The sequence below is a fragment of the Brassica napus genome, chromosome C2, assembly GCF_020379485.1.
Source record: "Brassica napus cultivar Da-Ae chromosome C2, Da-Ae, whole genome shotgun sequence".
In the NCBI taxonomy this organism is placed as follows: Eukaryota; Viridiplantae; Streptophyta; class Magnoliopsida; order Brassicales; family Brassicaceae; genus Brassica; species Brassica napus.
The window spans coordinates 6,153,550-6,167,484 of NC_063445.1; the positions used below are offsets into that span (position 1 = coordinate 6,153,550).

Here is a 13,935-nt window from a genome sequence, read left to right on the forward strand (position 1 = left end):
GGACAATAAGTGATTTTCCAGCATATGGTAAGTTGCCTGGATGGACAACGCATGGAAGGCTATCATGTCCATATTGTCAAGATAACACTGATGCTTTCCAACTAAAACACGGAAGGAAAACGTGTTGGTTTGACTGTCACAGGAGATTCCTACCACCTGATCATCCATATCGTAGGAGTAGGAATTTGTTTACGAAGAACAAGAGGGTGTTTGACAGTCCACCTCCGGAAATTTGTGGGAAAGATTTGAAGATACAACTAAGAGATTTTGATGCAGAAAGGACGCCAGACGTCGGTGGACATGAGCGTTTTCCGGTAGATGCTGTTGGAGAACTACATAACTGGCACAAAAAAAGTATTTTCAGGGATCTGCCATACTGGGAGGATCATCTGCTAATGCATAATTTAGATGTCATGCATATTGAGAAGAACTTTTTTGACAATCTCATGAACACGATCCTTAATGTTCAAGGTAAAACAAAGGATAATATGAAGTCAAGACTGGATTTAGTCGATATATGTGCTCGTTCAGAACTTCATGTTGATGAGAATGGTAGGACTCCTTTTCCCATATACCGACTTGATGCAGAGGGAAAAGATGCGTTCTTTGATTGGATTTCAAACGATGTGGAATTTCCAGACGGTTACGCATCAAATTTGCTTAACTGTATCGACAGAAAGGAAGGAAAGTTTACTGGCTTGAAAAGCCTCGGAATTTTCCGAGGAAATTCCGAGGAACACTTGATATTCTCGATTGATCGATTGGATAATCTAATCGATCGATCACATTGTTATGCTTTGGTCCATCTTAGTGATCGATCGATGCGTTTTCGGACATATATCCATCGATCGATCCGTTTATAAAAAAACTTACGAGATTTTCCGAGGAAATTCCAAGGAGCACTTGATATTCTCGATCGATCAGTGGGATAATCTAATCGATCGATCACATTGTTACGCTTTGGTCCATCTTAGTGATCGATCGATGCGTTTTTGGATATATATACATCGATCGATCCGTTTATAAAAAAACGTACGAGATTTTGTTCTCGATCGATCACATTGTTACCCCAAACCCTGTTTCCTCGGAAAAGCCTCGGAATATTCCGAGGAAATTTCGAGGAACACCTGATATACTCTATCGATCGATGCGTTTTTGTACATATATCCATCGATCGATCCGTTTTAAAAAAAAATTTACGTATTGAAACCCCAAACACTAGTTCCTCGGAATTTCCTCGGAATATTCCAACGGAATTCCGAGGAAGAAAAGGGTTTCCTCGGAATTCCCTCGGAATATTCCGAGGCTTTTCCGAGGAAATAGGGTTTTTAAACCGAAAACAACTTTTTGCAGTTTGAATAACACCTATATAACCCTTATTAAGTGTCTTACGTTCATTATGAAGTCAAAATTTCTTCCTTACCGTATAATTAATACTTTTCCGATTGTATGAACGAAATCCCACAATATAAGCGAAACACTTATACCTTTTAATGAACGGTAAAGGGAATACTTTCAATTAGTTTTGAAATTTGTTATTTCATGGTTTATGCTCATCTATACAAAGAATCCTCAATGGTATGCATTACAATTCTATAAGAAATGAAATACGGCAAAAAAAATTGATGTTTTGAAACCCCAAACACTAGTTCCTCGGTATTTCCTCGAAATATTCCGAGGAAATTCCGACGGATATTTTACTATCCGTCAGAATTTCCTCGGAATATTTTCATTTTACCGGGCAAATATTTCGTGAAAATTGAAATTAGAATTCCAACGGAATTCCGATGGATAATATCCATCGGACCCTAGGTTTTATAACCACGAGCCACTTCTTCTTCCCCATTTCTCTCTTCTTCCTCTGCGCGACTCCTCTCTTCTCTCCGGCGATTTCCCCCTCAAATCCGACGATATCTCCGGCGATCTCCCCTTTCTCTTACACAAATCATGTAAGGACCCTATCCCACTCTCTTTGGTTCTATTTGTTAGGTTTTTGTGTAGTTTTGATAGATTTTTGCTAGGGTGATTGGTTAGGATTATGATTTGGTTGTATAATAGGTTTAGAATTGTGATTTGGTTGAATAGTTTGTTTTGTTGAATTGATTTAGAATTTTTTTATTAATTTTTTTTGTATTTATAAAATCGATTTTTGTATATAAAATCGATTTCTGTATTTTACAAAATGATTTTTATATATAAATTCGATTTTTTAGATGTTACAAAATCTTTTTTGTATATAAATTCGATTTTTTGGATTTTACAAAATATTTTTAATATCTATAAAACTTTTTTTCTGATTAAAAACTATTATTTGGGATTTAAATATATATTATTAAAACTATTTTTTGTAATTATTAAACTATTTTTTATTTATTAAAACTAGTTTTTGTTTATTAGAACTATTTTTATATATTTATTAAATATTTTTAATATCTATAAATCTTTTTTTGTGATTAAAAACTATTATTTGGGATTTTTTTTTTAAAAAAAATAATTTATATATTTCTGTATTTATTAAATATATTTTTTTAATTTACAGGTCTCATGATGATCAGACCCGGCCTCGACAGCGTCGTGGTCGTAGTGGTACGGGGAGCCAGTCTCGGGATTCCAGCCATTTTCAGGATTCTCCTTCGCCCCACAGCTCCAACCATACATCTCCCTCTGCTGCACCCGCTCCTGCTCCTCTCGCTCCCGCTGCTGCATCCGCTCCTGCTCCTCCGGGTCCTCCGGGAGTGATGAGTGTTGCGGAGTTGGTTCAACAGTCCGGTCGTGACCATCTTCCGTATCTCACTTCGTATCCACATGGACGGGGTCAAACATGGTAATTAAACATTTTTTTTCTTTAAATTTGGATTCATTATCAACCGTTTGTTCTTTTTATTAGGTTCAACCGATCCGGGAACGGGATCAGCGCATGGATCAACCGTATATGGTTTCGTCAGTTTGCGGTAAGTATTCGAATTTTTTACTTACATTTTTAATTTTTAATATAAATTTTCTATTAATTGTGTTTTTTTTTCAGCAAGAATTCAACTGGAATTTCGATGAGACTCTCTTTATCTATCACCACTTCGTCCATAAAGTTATGGACAACTATGGGAAGCAGATCCACGAGTGGAAGAAGAAGTAGGAAATCAATAAGGTTCGATTTAATTTATTAAACAATTTTTTAATTTATTAAACTATTTTTTTATTTATTAAACTATTTTCTTTTTCTTTTTTATTAAAAGGTCCCAAAGTCGATGAACGACACGGTCTGGAAGGAGTTGTGTGCGCATTGGGATAAGGAAGAGACGAAAGAAACTTCTTCCACCAACTCCACCAACCGTAGGAGCGACCGTAAAGGGAAGGGCATCTACAAGCATAACTTGGGTGCTCAATCTATTGCCACTCTGGGAGATCGCATGGTAAAGTTCAACCGCTTTTTCTTCAATTATTTGAGTTTCAGAATTTTAATTTATTGTGCATTTCTTCTAATTTCTAATGTTTCTTTAATTTATGTTTTTTTCAAGGCGGAAGAAAATGATGGCGAGCCGGTTGATGATCTCGCCCTAATGAGGAGGGCGTATACCAACAAGAAGACCGGCCAGATTGATGACGGTCTTGTGAGGGACGTGGTCGACCTGGTCCAAACTCAGGTGGTAGACGAAGTGTCTCAGCTTCAAACCGAGGATGACGCTTCGACGGCTTCGACCAACTTGTCCCGGTTTCGAATCAACGAAATCGTTGAATCCGTAAGTTCTTTTTTTTTTAAAGTTCAATTCATTTATTTCTTGGTTTAAATTTGTAAATTTGGCTATTTTCTATTCAGTCGGTTCCAAAGAAGAAGAGACGTTTTGTCGGTTTGGGTCGTCGCACCCAGTCGGTTCCTCCTTCTTCTGCACCACCGCCCTTTGTTGATCCAAAAGTACTTACGGCTCAGTTGAAGGACAAGGATGATCGCATATCTTTATTGGAGACCCAGATGGCGGCTCAACAGACGCAGAGGAGGCTGAACCAGCAAATGATGGAGATGATGCAGAGGATGTAACCGAACAAGGTGTTCCCGGACGTGCCAGACCCGTAGTTTTTTTTTTCCAAAAACTCGGAATGTTTTATTTTTATTTGTGAAACTTTGAATATTAATTAATATGATTTCAATTTTAATTTTAATTTTATATTGTCGAATTTAAATTTCAAAAAATTATTTTAAAAAATAAATAAATATTTTTTACATTCCGAGGAAATTAATTATATTTTTTACTCGATCGATCAATGCGTTTGTGGGCATATATCCATCGCTCGATCTGTTTATAAAAAAATGTTCGAAATATACCGAGGGACATCTTCCTCGGAATATACCGAGGGACATGTTCCTCGGAATATTCCGAGGAAAGGTGTCCCTCGGTATATTCCGAATGTTTTTTTATAAACGGATCGATCGATGTATATATGTCCAAAAACTCATCGATCGATGAAGTTCCGAGGAAATATCCCGACGAAGTTCTCCCTCGGTATATTCAGAGGAGATTTCCGACAAACTAGTGATCCTCGGAATTTCTTCGGAAATTTGTTTTCTCAGAATTCCGTCGGAAAATTCCGAGAGATTTCCGAGGAAAGAAGAAATTCCGACGATTTTTTCCCTCAGTATCCTTGCTGTTTTCTTGTAGTGGATCTAGTACTACTAATATTTTAATATGAGCTAGTTTTAATTAATTTTTAATTAAAAGTCTCTTATAACTAATTGTGAGAAGTACCTCATGAATATGTCAGGAATATCTAAAAGGTTTTTCAAAATTACTATTTTCACTATACAAGATATAATATATTTTTATTCGGATAAACTTTTTTCAATGAAGTCAAAGTCATGGACACCCTTAAAAATTTTCCAAGAACAATTTTAAAACATCAAATATAAAGTTTTATATATTCCAAGAGCAATTTTAAAACTTCAAATTTTAGTGTTTTGAACAGTAATATTTTATATTTGAGGTTTGACTATCAAAATCTTATATATTAAGTTTTATAATTTTTTTCATTTCTACAGTTATGTATCTTTTAAATAACCATGTTAACTTTTATATTTGTCATTTTAGTCCTTATAATTGATATTTTCTAAATATTTTGCATATAAATTGTTAGTTTCGATAAATTTAAGCTCATAACCTATGTATATTTAATAAATGTGTTTTTATATTATTTTAACATTCATTTATTCATCTTGTGTTTGAACATTGTAAAAATAATTATATTGAGTAATTTGGTATTCACTTATAATTTATGATTTAATTTGTGTTTTTTATAATTCTCATTTATTATAATATAATGTTAATACTGTTTGTGATACTTTTTAATATATATTTTATTATTTATAAATGTTTGTAATTTTTATTAACTTTAATCAATCTTAAAGACTATAATGCAAATATTTTTTTTAAAAAAAAATCAGATGTAAGGTTTTACCATTAGAGAAAATCAGATTTGAGGTTCACTCAACTGTAAAAATAAGGTTGATTTTGGAGATTCTCTTATCATGGGCGATATTCCCGTCTTTGAATCCATCATTTGGCTGTCCACACTCGTACAAGTAGGTCAAAAGTTGTACCATAGAGATCTCCCATCTCCTGCCGGTGACAATACCATTGCAGAGAAGTGCGATTTAGGACGGGATGAGTCAGCTCTACTGGTTAGAGCCTTGGGGGCCAATTGTCATGCTTCCGGGTTCGACGCCAGCCGGAGGCGAACTGCTCATCCCTGTCACAAAGTGGATACTGGGCCTTCGGGCTCAGGGAAAAACCTCCCGGATGAAGCTGGGGAACCCTGGATTACAAAAAAAAAAAAAAAGAGAAGTGCGATTTAGAGTGTGGTAGCCAACGATGTGTGTAGGAGCGTTGTACAGCGACTCACGTTTTGGAGTAGCACGAGAAACCGTACGTTTAGTACGACTCGGACAAAAATGCTTCAGATTGTAAAGGTTCCGGTTTCATCACGATTGTAGGAGATGGAATACATCCCTCCGCAAGGCCCATCGAATAACAAGCCCTAATCCAGTGAGTCGGATTTGTCTGGTCGGCTCGGCGGCTAAACACGAGAACTCGACATTAGAGTACTTTTAGCCGGTTGACCAAGCCGACCAAAAGTACCCGGCTTTAAGGGAATTCCGCCCGGGTCCGTGTACGCGGCCTTTCGCATCAAGGCCCAAAGAGGCACGAAATTAAGGCATCAAGGGCAGGAGACCTATAAAAAGGGGAGAGGAAGCAACAAGAAAGGGGGAGGGACCATTGGACAGACCAAGCGGCTAGATCTAGGGTTTTAGGCAATCTCTTTGATCTTGTTGCTCTTTCACTTTCCGGTCACTCTTGTAACCATTCAGTTCAAATCTAATAAAACGTCTTTAGTCATCCCATTTCTGACTTCTTTCATTCTAGTCGACTGAATCTCGTTCAAACAATTGGCGCCCACAGTGGGGCTGACTAAAGTAACGTTCTAGATCTACATGGTTTAAGACGACGCCACCTTCGGCGCTCCGGGCGGAGAACCGACCCCTACGCCCGAAGCCGCGCCACCCATCGCCGCAGATTTTATGAGCTCTATCATGGCTCGACTTGCTCGTCAAGACGAAGTCCAAAAGACGACCAACGACCAATTAGTTGCTTTGGTCGCGGCACTCACAGCTCCCGATGGCCAAACAAGCCGTCCCCAGCAGATACGCTGTCGCCTCTTTAACACCAACCCAACGGCGACCGGAGGCGACCACGTCTCAGATGACTCGGAGCCTAATGAAACCATTCTCGCCGACCACCCCCCAGTAGGTTCTAATCTCGCAACCATACGCGAGCTCGCCGAGCTCAAACTCAGCTTCCAACAAATGAGCGAGAAGATCCATCAGGTAACCAGCGCGGCCCCGCAAATCGAGAGCGTACTCGCCCCAACATCACGCACCCTTTTTACTAGCGCTCTGAGTAGTGTGCAACTCGGAAAGATAGAGAAGCTGCGCCTACCCAAGTACAAACCCAGCGGAGACCCGGGGGAACACATGACAGCTTTCAACATTGCGATGGCACGGGCTCGACTCCCCGACGAAGAAAGGGACGCATGCTACTGCCAACTGTTCGTCGAAACTCTCCACGAGCAAGCCCTAACCTGGTTCTCCCAGTTAGAGGAAAACTCCATCGGAAGCTTCCGCGATTTGTCAGCAGCTTTTATCAAGACTTACATTATGTTCACCAAGCGCAGCGCTACCGCCTCTAGCTTCTGGAACCTTAACCAAACCAATGGCCTGAGCCTCCGCAACTACATGGAGAAGTTCAAAGCCGTAGTCTCGAGGATTGAAATTCCAGATGGTATTGCCATCGACGCCCTGCGGAACACATTGTGGGTTCGTTCTAAATTCCAAGAGGATTTATACCAAAACCCAACTACGTCACTCAAGGATGCTATCGCGCGCTCTGATAATTTCATCCGAATGGAAAAAGATACTAACGCCATTCTCAGCAAGATGAACGCACCCAAAGCTCCAGCGGCTAAAAACGCCAACACGCAACAAGAACCGCGCCAGCATGCTCCAATCGACAAAAACGGCCGCAAAGATGGATACATGTATGTCGTCAATGAGAACAACGTGCCGATTTCAACTCTCGTAGTCCGCGGAGAAGGATGGAACAAGGGGGTAAGATAGCTCGATTCGTCCGACAAACCAGTCAACGCCGTTTGCTCGAACCAGACTACAACAGCAACAGGTTCAGCGGCAGGACCTTCCAGAACCGTCGATCTCACCAAACATTAGAAATATCACGACGTCAAAGGGAACGACACGACATAGTGCAAGTCACTCTATGCGCACTACCTCTCATCCCTAGCAAGTGGCGACTTCAAGTTCGAACCCCTAAAGGCTAAGCCAAAGAACGGCAAGAGCTGGAGCAAAAATAAAGAAAGGAGAGCCCAGCGCAAAGCTACAGGCAAAGGTCGACATAGCGAAACTCAACAACGAGATGACGAGGAGGATGCTCCGAAGAGTAACGACGAGGGAGACTCCTCGGCCGACGAAGAGCAACCATTTAACCGCAGACGCATTGAGGTCATATTTTCTCAGCATACCTTGTCGTCGGACGATGAGAACGATGACACACCTGTCCTCAAAGATTTGAGAGATGTTCTAAAATGAAAGTTCGAATCCGAAAATAGCAACAGCTCCACGCACAATGATCTACGAACAACGTTGAATGCACGGAAGTCCCGGCGTATCTCAGCAGGTGACCCCGATCCCAAAGAACGCTCGAACGGCGACCTTCGGGATAAACTCAACGCAGGAGCATGCGATCTTCGAATCCGTCTCAATCGTTCAAAAACCACTGAGAGCAAACTAAGACGTCAAGCAACAACACTCCGCCATCAAAAAACGACAGCAGCGTACCAACCGATTTACGCGCCTTCTTAGACTCCAAGCAAGTAAAAACGCGACATTAGCTAAATGTCATCATGGGCGGTTCTCCTCCTTGCGGCAACTCTGTTTGCTCTGTCAAGGATTACCGTCGACAAGTCGCGACTTCACAGAGGTGGCCGACTAGGCCGCCAAATCACCCTCCGATAACTTTTTTGCCGGATGACGCTGAAGGGATTCACGTACCCCACAACGACCCTCTTCTTGTAGTCCTTGGAATTGGGGAGTATGACGTCACCAAGGTCCTCATCGATACAGAAAGCTCTGTCGACCTCATCTTCCGAGGAACTCTGCAGAAGATGGGAGTCGATCTCGATGACATCAAACCATCCTCCAGAACATTAACCAGCTTCAACGGATCCTCCGAAACAATACTGGGAACAATCCGCCTTCCGGTACGCGCATGTGGAGTCACTCGAACTGTCAAGTTTGCCGTTGTAAGCACGAAGGCCCCTTACCACGCTATACTTGGAACCCCCTGGATACACTCAATGCAGGCCATTCCATCTACTTATCACCAGTGTGTCAAGTTCCCCGGTACAGACGGAAAATCAAAACACTACGAGGAGATCAAAAAGCCGCTAGGGAACTCCTAGTCGCCACAGTTAAACTCCAACGATCGTCTTTATCGGTTAACTCTATTTCTCCTCCAACGTATAAAGCCTGCTCCCAGGAAGGCGAAGTTCTCGAGTTACCTTTTGCAGCGGTCGGTTCTCAACTTTCTCAAGGCGAATGTGTCCACATTCGCGTGGTCCATGTCAGACATGAAAGGAATTGATCCGACCATAGCAACTCACGAACTAAACGTCGATCCGACAGTCAAGCCTATCCGACAGAAGCGACGCAAGCTCGGTCCCGATAGGTCAAAGGCTGTAAACGAAGAGGTTGACCGGTTGCTCGGCGCTGGCTCAATTGCTGAGGTGCACTACCCTGAGTGGTTAGCAAATCCAGTAGTCGTCAAAAAGAAGAATGGGAAGTGGCGCGACTGCATCGACTTCACAGACTTAAATAAAGCCTGCCCAAAGGACAACTATCCTCTTCCCAACATCGACCGTTTAGTCGAATCCACGGCTGGAAACGAGATGCTCACCTTCATGGACGCTTCCACTGGGTACAACCAAATCATGATGCACCCCGACGATCGCGAAAAATGGCATTTATTACGGATAGAGAAACCTACTGCTATAAGGTCATGCCGTTCGGTTTGAAGAACGCAGGAGCAACCTACCAACGGCTTGTGAATTATACATCGATGATATGCTTCTCAAGTCGCTACATGCCGCTGATCACCTCTGTCACTTGCAAGATTGCTTCGAAACTCTCAACAAATACGGCATGAAACTGAACCCAGCAAAGTGCACGTTCAGGGTTTCGTCAGGCGAGTTCCTTGGATACATAGTCACGCAGCGGGGAATCGAAGCCAACCCAAAGCAGATCTCTGCGGTCCTGAACCTCCCAAGCCCAAAAAACAGTAGAGAAGTACAATGGCTTACGGGTAGGATAGCTGCACTCAACCGGTTCATCTCCAGATCCACCGACAAATGCTTGCCATTCTACAATCTCCTGCGAGGTAACAAAAGGTTTATCTGGGATGAGAAATGCGAGGAGGCATTTACCCAACTCAAGCATTATCTGACAACACCATCCGTTCTCGCCAAGCCAGATATCGGCGACGTTCTATCTATTTACGTCGCAGTGTCACAAGCAGCAGTCAGCAGCGTTCTAATAAAAGAGGACCGTGGTGAGCAAAAACCAATCTTCTATACAAGCAGGCGCATGACCGGACCTGAAACGCGATACCCAATTCTGGAGAAGATGGCACTGGCGGTCGTCGAAGCGGTGAGAAAGCTTCGCCCTTACTTTCAGTCACATTCGGTGGAAGTATTAACCGACCAGCCCCTCCGAACAATACTTCAAAATACAAACAGGTCCGCAAGCCTAACGAAGCGGGCTATCGAACTCGGTGAGCTTGATATCACTTACAAGAACAGAACCGCAGTAAAATCTAAGGTTCTTGCAGACTTCTTAATCAAATTGGCCCCGAAGTTGGAGCAAGATCTCACACTCCCAAACCCAAACTGGACACTGCATGTCGACGGATCTTCGACTAACAGGGGTGTAGGTGCCGGAGTTCAACTACAATCCCCGACCGGCGAACTGATCAGACAGTCTTTTAGCTTCGACTTTCCAGCCTCGAACAACGAAGCAGAATACGAATCTTTGATCGCTGGACTCCGCTAAGCAAAAGCTGTCAAGGCCAAACGCCTAAGCGCCTACTGCAACTCGCAGTTAGTCGCCAGTCAGTTTAGCGGCGATTACGACGCCCGCAACGATCGGATGGACGCCTACCTCAAGATAGTACAGGGCTTAGCCGCAGAGTTTGAATTCTTCAAACTCGTCAAAGTTCCCAGAGGAGAAAACGTCTGCGCCGACGCCCTTGCAGCCCTTGGAAGCAAGCTTCGGGGCCAAGTTAAACGAACCATTCCAATACACCGCATTGAGAAGCCGAGCATCGATATCTAGACGGACCAAACCATCGTCATTGCCCCAGTCACCAAAACCGACACGCTTGTTACTGATGAATTCGGCCCCGACTGGCGAACTGAGTTCATCGACTACCTCTCAAAGGGGGAACTTCCAACCGAGAAATGGGCAGCCCGCCGACTAAAAACATGCAGTGCCCATTATGTCGTCCTAGACAACGAACTCCATCGATGGACTGCGAGTAAAGTACTCCTCAAATGTATCCATGGTGAAGAAACGGTCAGGGTTATGGCCGAAATACACGAAGGCGCTGGAGGAAACCATTCGGGCGGACGAGCATTAGCAATCAAAGTTAGAAGCCTAGGCTTCTTCTGGCCGACGATGAATGCAGATTATGAGTCCTACGCCAGAAGCTGCGACAAATGCCAACGGCACGCACCATGCATCCATTGTCCAGCTAAAATGTTACGAACGACGGTCGTGCCGTACCCGTTCATGCGATTGGCAATGGATATTATAAGACCTCTTCCATGCTCCTGCCAGCGGCGTTTCATTCTCGTACTCACTGATTACTTCACCAAATGGATCAAAGCTGAAGCCTACGCTCAAGTCACCGACAAAGAAGTACGTGGGTTCGTCTGGAAAAACATTATCTGCCGCCATGGCCTACCGTACGAAATCGTTACTGATAATGGATCACAGTTCATGTCAGGCAACTTCAAGGTGTTTTGCAGTAAATGGAACATTTGTTTGAGCCCCTTCACCCCTCGTTACCCACAGGGAAACGGCCAAGCGGAATCCTCCAACAAGCTCATTATCAACGGCATTAAGAAACGTTTAGACCTGAAAAAGGGTCATTGGGCCGACGAGCTCGACGGAGTTCTATGGAGCCACCGCACAACACCAAGAGGGTCGACCAAATCGACACTTTTCTCTCCTGTGTACGGTGTCGAGGCTATGGCTCCCGCAGAAGTTAACGTTTTAAGCCTCCGATGCTCGAAAATGCCCCAGTACGTCGAACTCAACAAGGAGATTCTGCTTGATGCCCTCGACGAAATTGAAGAACGACGGGACCAAGCTCTGCTACGAATCCAAAACTATCAACATCAGATAGAGAGTTACTACAACAAAAAGGTCCGAGCCAGACCTCTTGAACTCGGTGACCTTGTCATGCGCAAGGTGTTCGAGAACACTAAGGAGCTGATCGCCGGCAAACTCGGCGCTAGGTGGGAAGGACCTTACAAAATCATCAAAGTTGTGAAAACAGGAGTCTACCGACTTCAAACGTCACGCGGAGAAGAAGTTCCTAGAGCATGGAACTCAATGCATCTAAGACGCTTCTACTCGTAAACAAAAAAAAATCGAGTAGATGCACCTCCGCGGTCACTTCTACTCGACCGAGTAAATGCGCTTCCAACGGCCATTTTCACTCGGGAAAAACGAACTACGAATGGCTTGATCCTCAACCGAGGTACGTAGGCAGCCTTAACCGGTCCAGCTGTAACAAAACCAAAGTCAAAATCTTGTTCTTTGTTTCGACTCCGATCGAGTAAATACCGATTGTCGAACCCAACGGCTCTCGTACCTCCAGCAGGAGGTACGCGGACACTCACGTTCCATCTCCTAGCTATGTCCTGATCAGACACTTAGCCTAAGGACCTCCTCTAGGTTAAAGATTCACTCCGTTTGTTCGGTCAATGCTCTTTGGGCATAGTGTAAACAAGAACAAATAGACTAGATCTGAAACAGAGAGAGTTTGAAGCTTTTCATTTCTATATCATTTGCTTAGTCTTCTTTACAATGTAATGACTTAATTTATACTAAAGTATAAAAGCCCTAGTTGTTCCCTTAGCTGTCACATTGGTCTTTTTTTCATTGGATCCCCAACAGCTGGAATCGATTCTGTAATGCTATAGGCTTCTTCAGTCCGTACGATGCAGGACCACACAGTTTGTCCTTTTCCATGCTTTGATCTTGTTTGAAAGTAGCCGTTGGCTGATTCTGTATCTGAGTGGGCTTGTGTGTTGTTTCTTGTGAGCCCATCTTTGTGAAGCTCGTTTCTGCTTTCAGATTGTCCAAGCCCACTCCTTCAGCTACTGATTCTTCTTGTCGCTCTGTTTCAGAAACAGCACATAATGTTTCTGAAACTGCTTTCTCTTTCTTTCTCCAAACCGTTTTCTTCTTCTCTTCACTGTCTACATGCCCCCTCAAACTTTGGGTGGGAGACACGACCACACCAAGTTTGAACCTGAGTTCCCGATAGCTCTTTACCGGTAAGGATTTTGTAAAAATGTCAGCTAGTTGATGAATTTCGGGGATGTGATGAACTATCAGCTTTCCTAAGGCGACCTTTTCCCTCACAAAATGAAAGTCTACTTCAAAGTGCTTGGACTTCTTGTACATAGCTGGTGTGGCTGATAAGTAAACTGCAGATAGGTTGTCGCAGAACAGTTCAGGAGGAGAGACTTGTGGAATTCCAATCTCTTCCATTATGTTTGTGAGCCAAACGATCTCAGCTGCAGTATCTGATAAAGTTCTGTACTCTGCTTTGGTGGAACTTCTTGACACCGACTGTTGCTTCTGTGCAGACCAAGATATCAGGTTGGATCCTAGAAAAGTGCAGAACCCTCCAGTTGATCGCCTAGTATCAGGACATCCTCACCAGTCACTGTCACTATAAGCTTTAACAGAAGAATCAGATGTAGAGTCAAAGGAGATTCCAAGATTAGTAGTTCCTCTGAGATATCTAAGCACTCTCTTGAGCAAGTGAAAATCATTTTCTGTTGGAGCATGCATCTTTTGGCAGATATAATTGACAGCAAATTGGAGATCTGGTCTTGTCAAGGTCAAGTACTGTAGTTTTCCCGCTAGACTTCTAAAGTAAGTTGGTTGCTGAAACAGTGGATTCTCATCTGGTTCTCTGTGCAGTTGAACTGGCAAAGGAGTTGAAACAGGAGTACATTCAGACATACCAGATATGTGGAGTAGATCCTCAGTATATTTCTCTTGATTCAAAAAGAGACCCTGAG

At 43.0% G+C, this 13,935-nt stretch overlaps 1 protein-coding gene across 1 annotated transcript; it reads left to right on the forward strand.

Annotated features, from left to right (window-relative positions):
* Window positions 1–6,577: 6,577 nt before the first annotated feature.
* LOC125582132 lies at window positions 6,578–8,146 on the forward strand. Its single transcript, XM_048748655.1, has 2 exons — window positions 6,578–7,651; window positions 7,805–8,146. Exons 1-2 carry the CDS (start codon window positions 6,578–6,580, stop codon window positions 8,144–8,146), a joined length of 1,416 nt encoding a protein of 471 aa, XP_048604612.1.
* The last annotated feature ends 5,789 nt before the right edge of the window (window positions 8,147–13,935 follow it).

Coding starts and splice junctions, on each gene's coding strand:
- LOC125582132 (XM_048748655.1), top strand. CDS start 6,578: ATGGCTCGACTTGCTCGTCAAGACGAAGTCCAAAAGACGACCAACGAC. Junction 7,652..7,804: donor GAGAAGGATGGAACAAGGGG/GTAAGATAGCTC, acceptor GACACGACATAG/TGCAAGTCACTCTATGCGCA.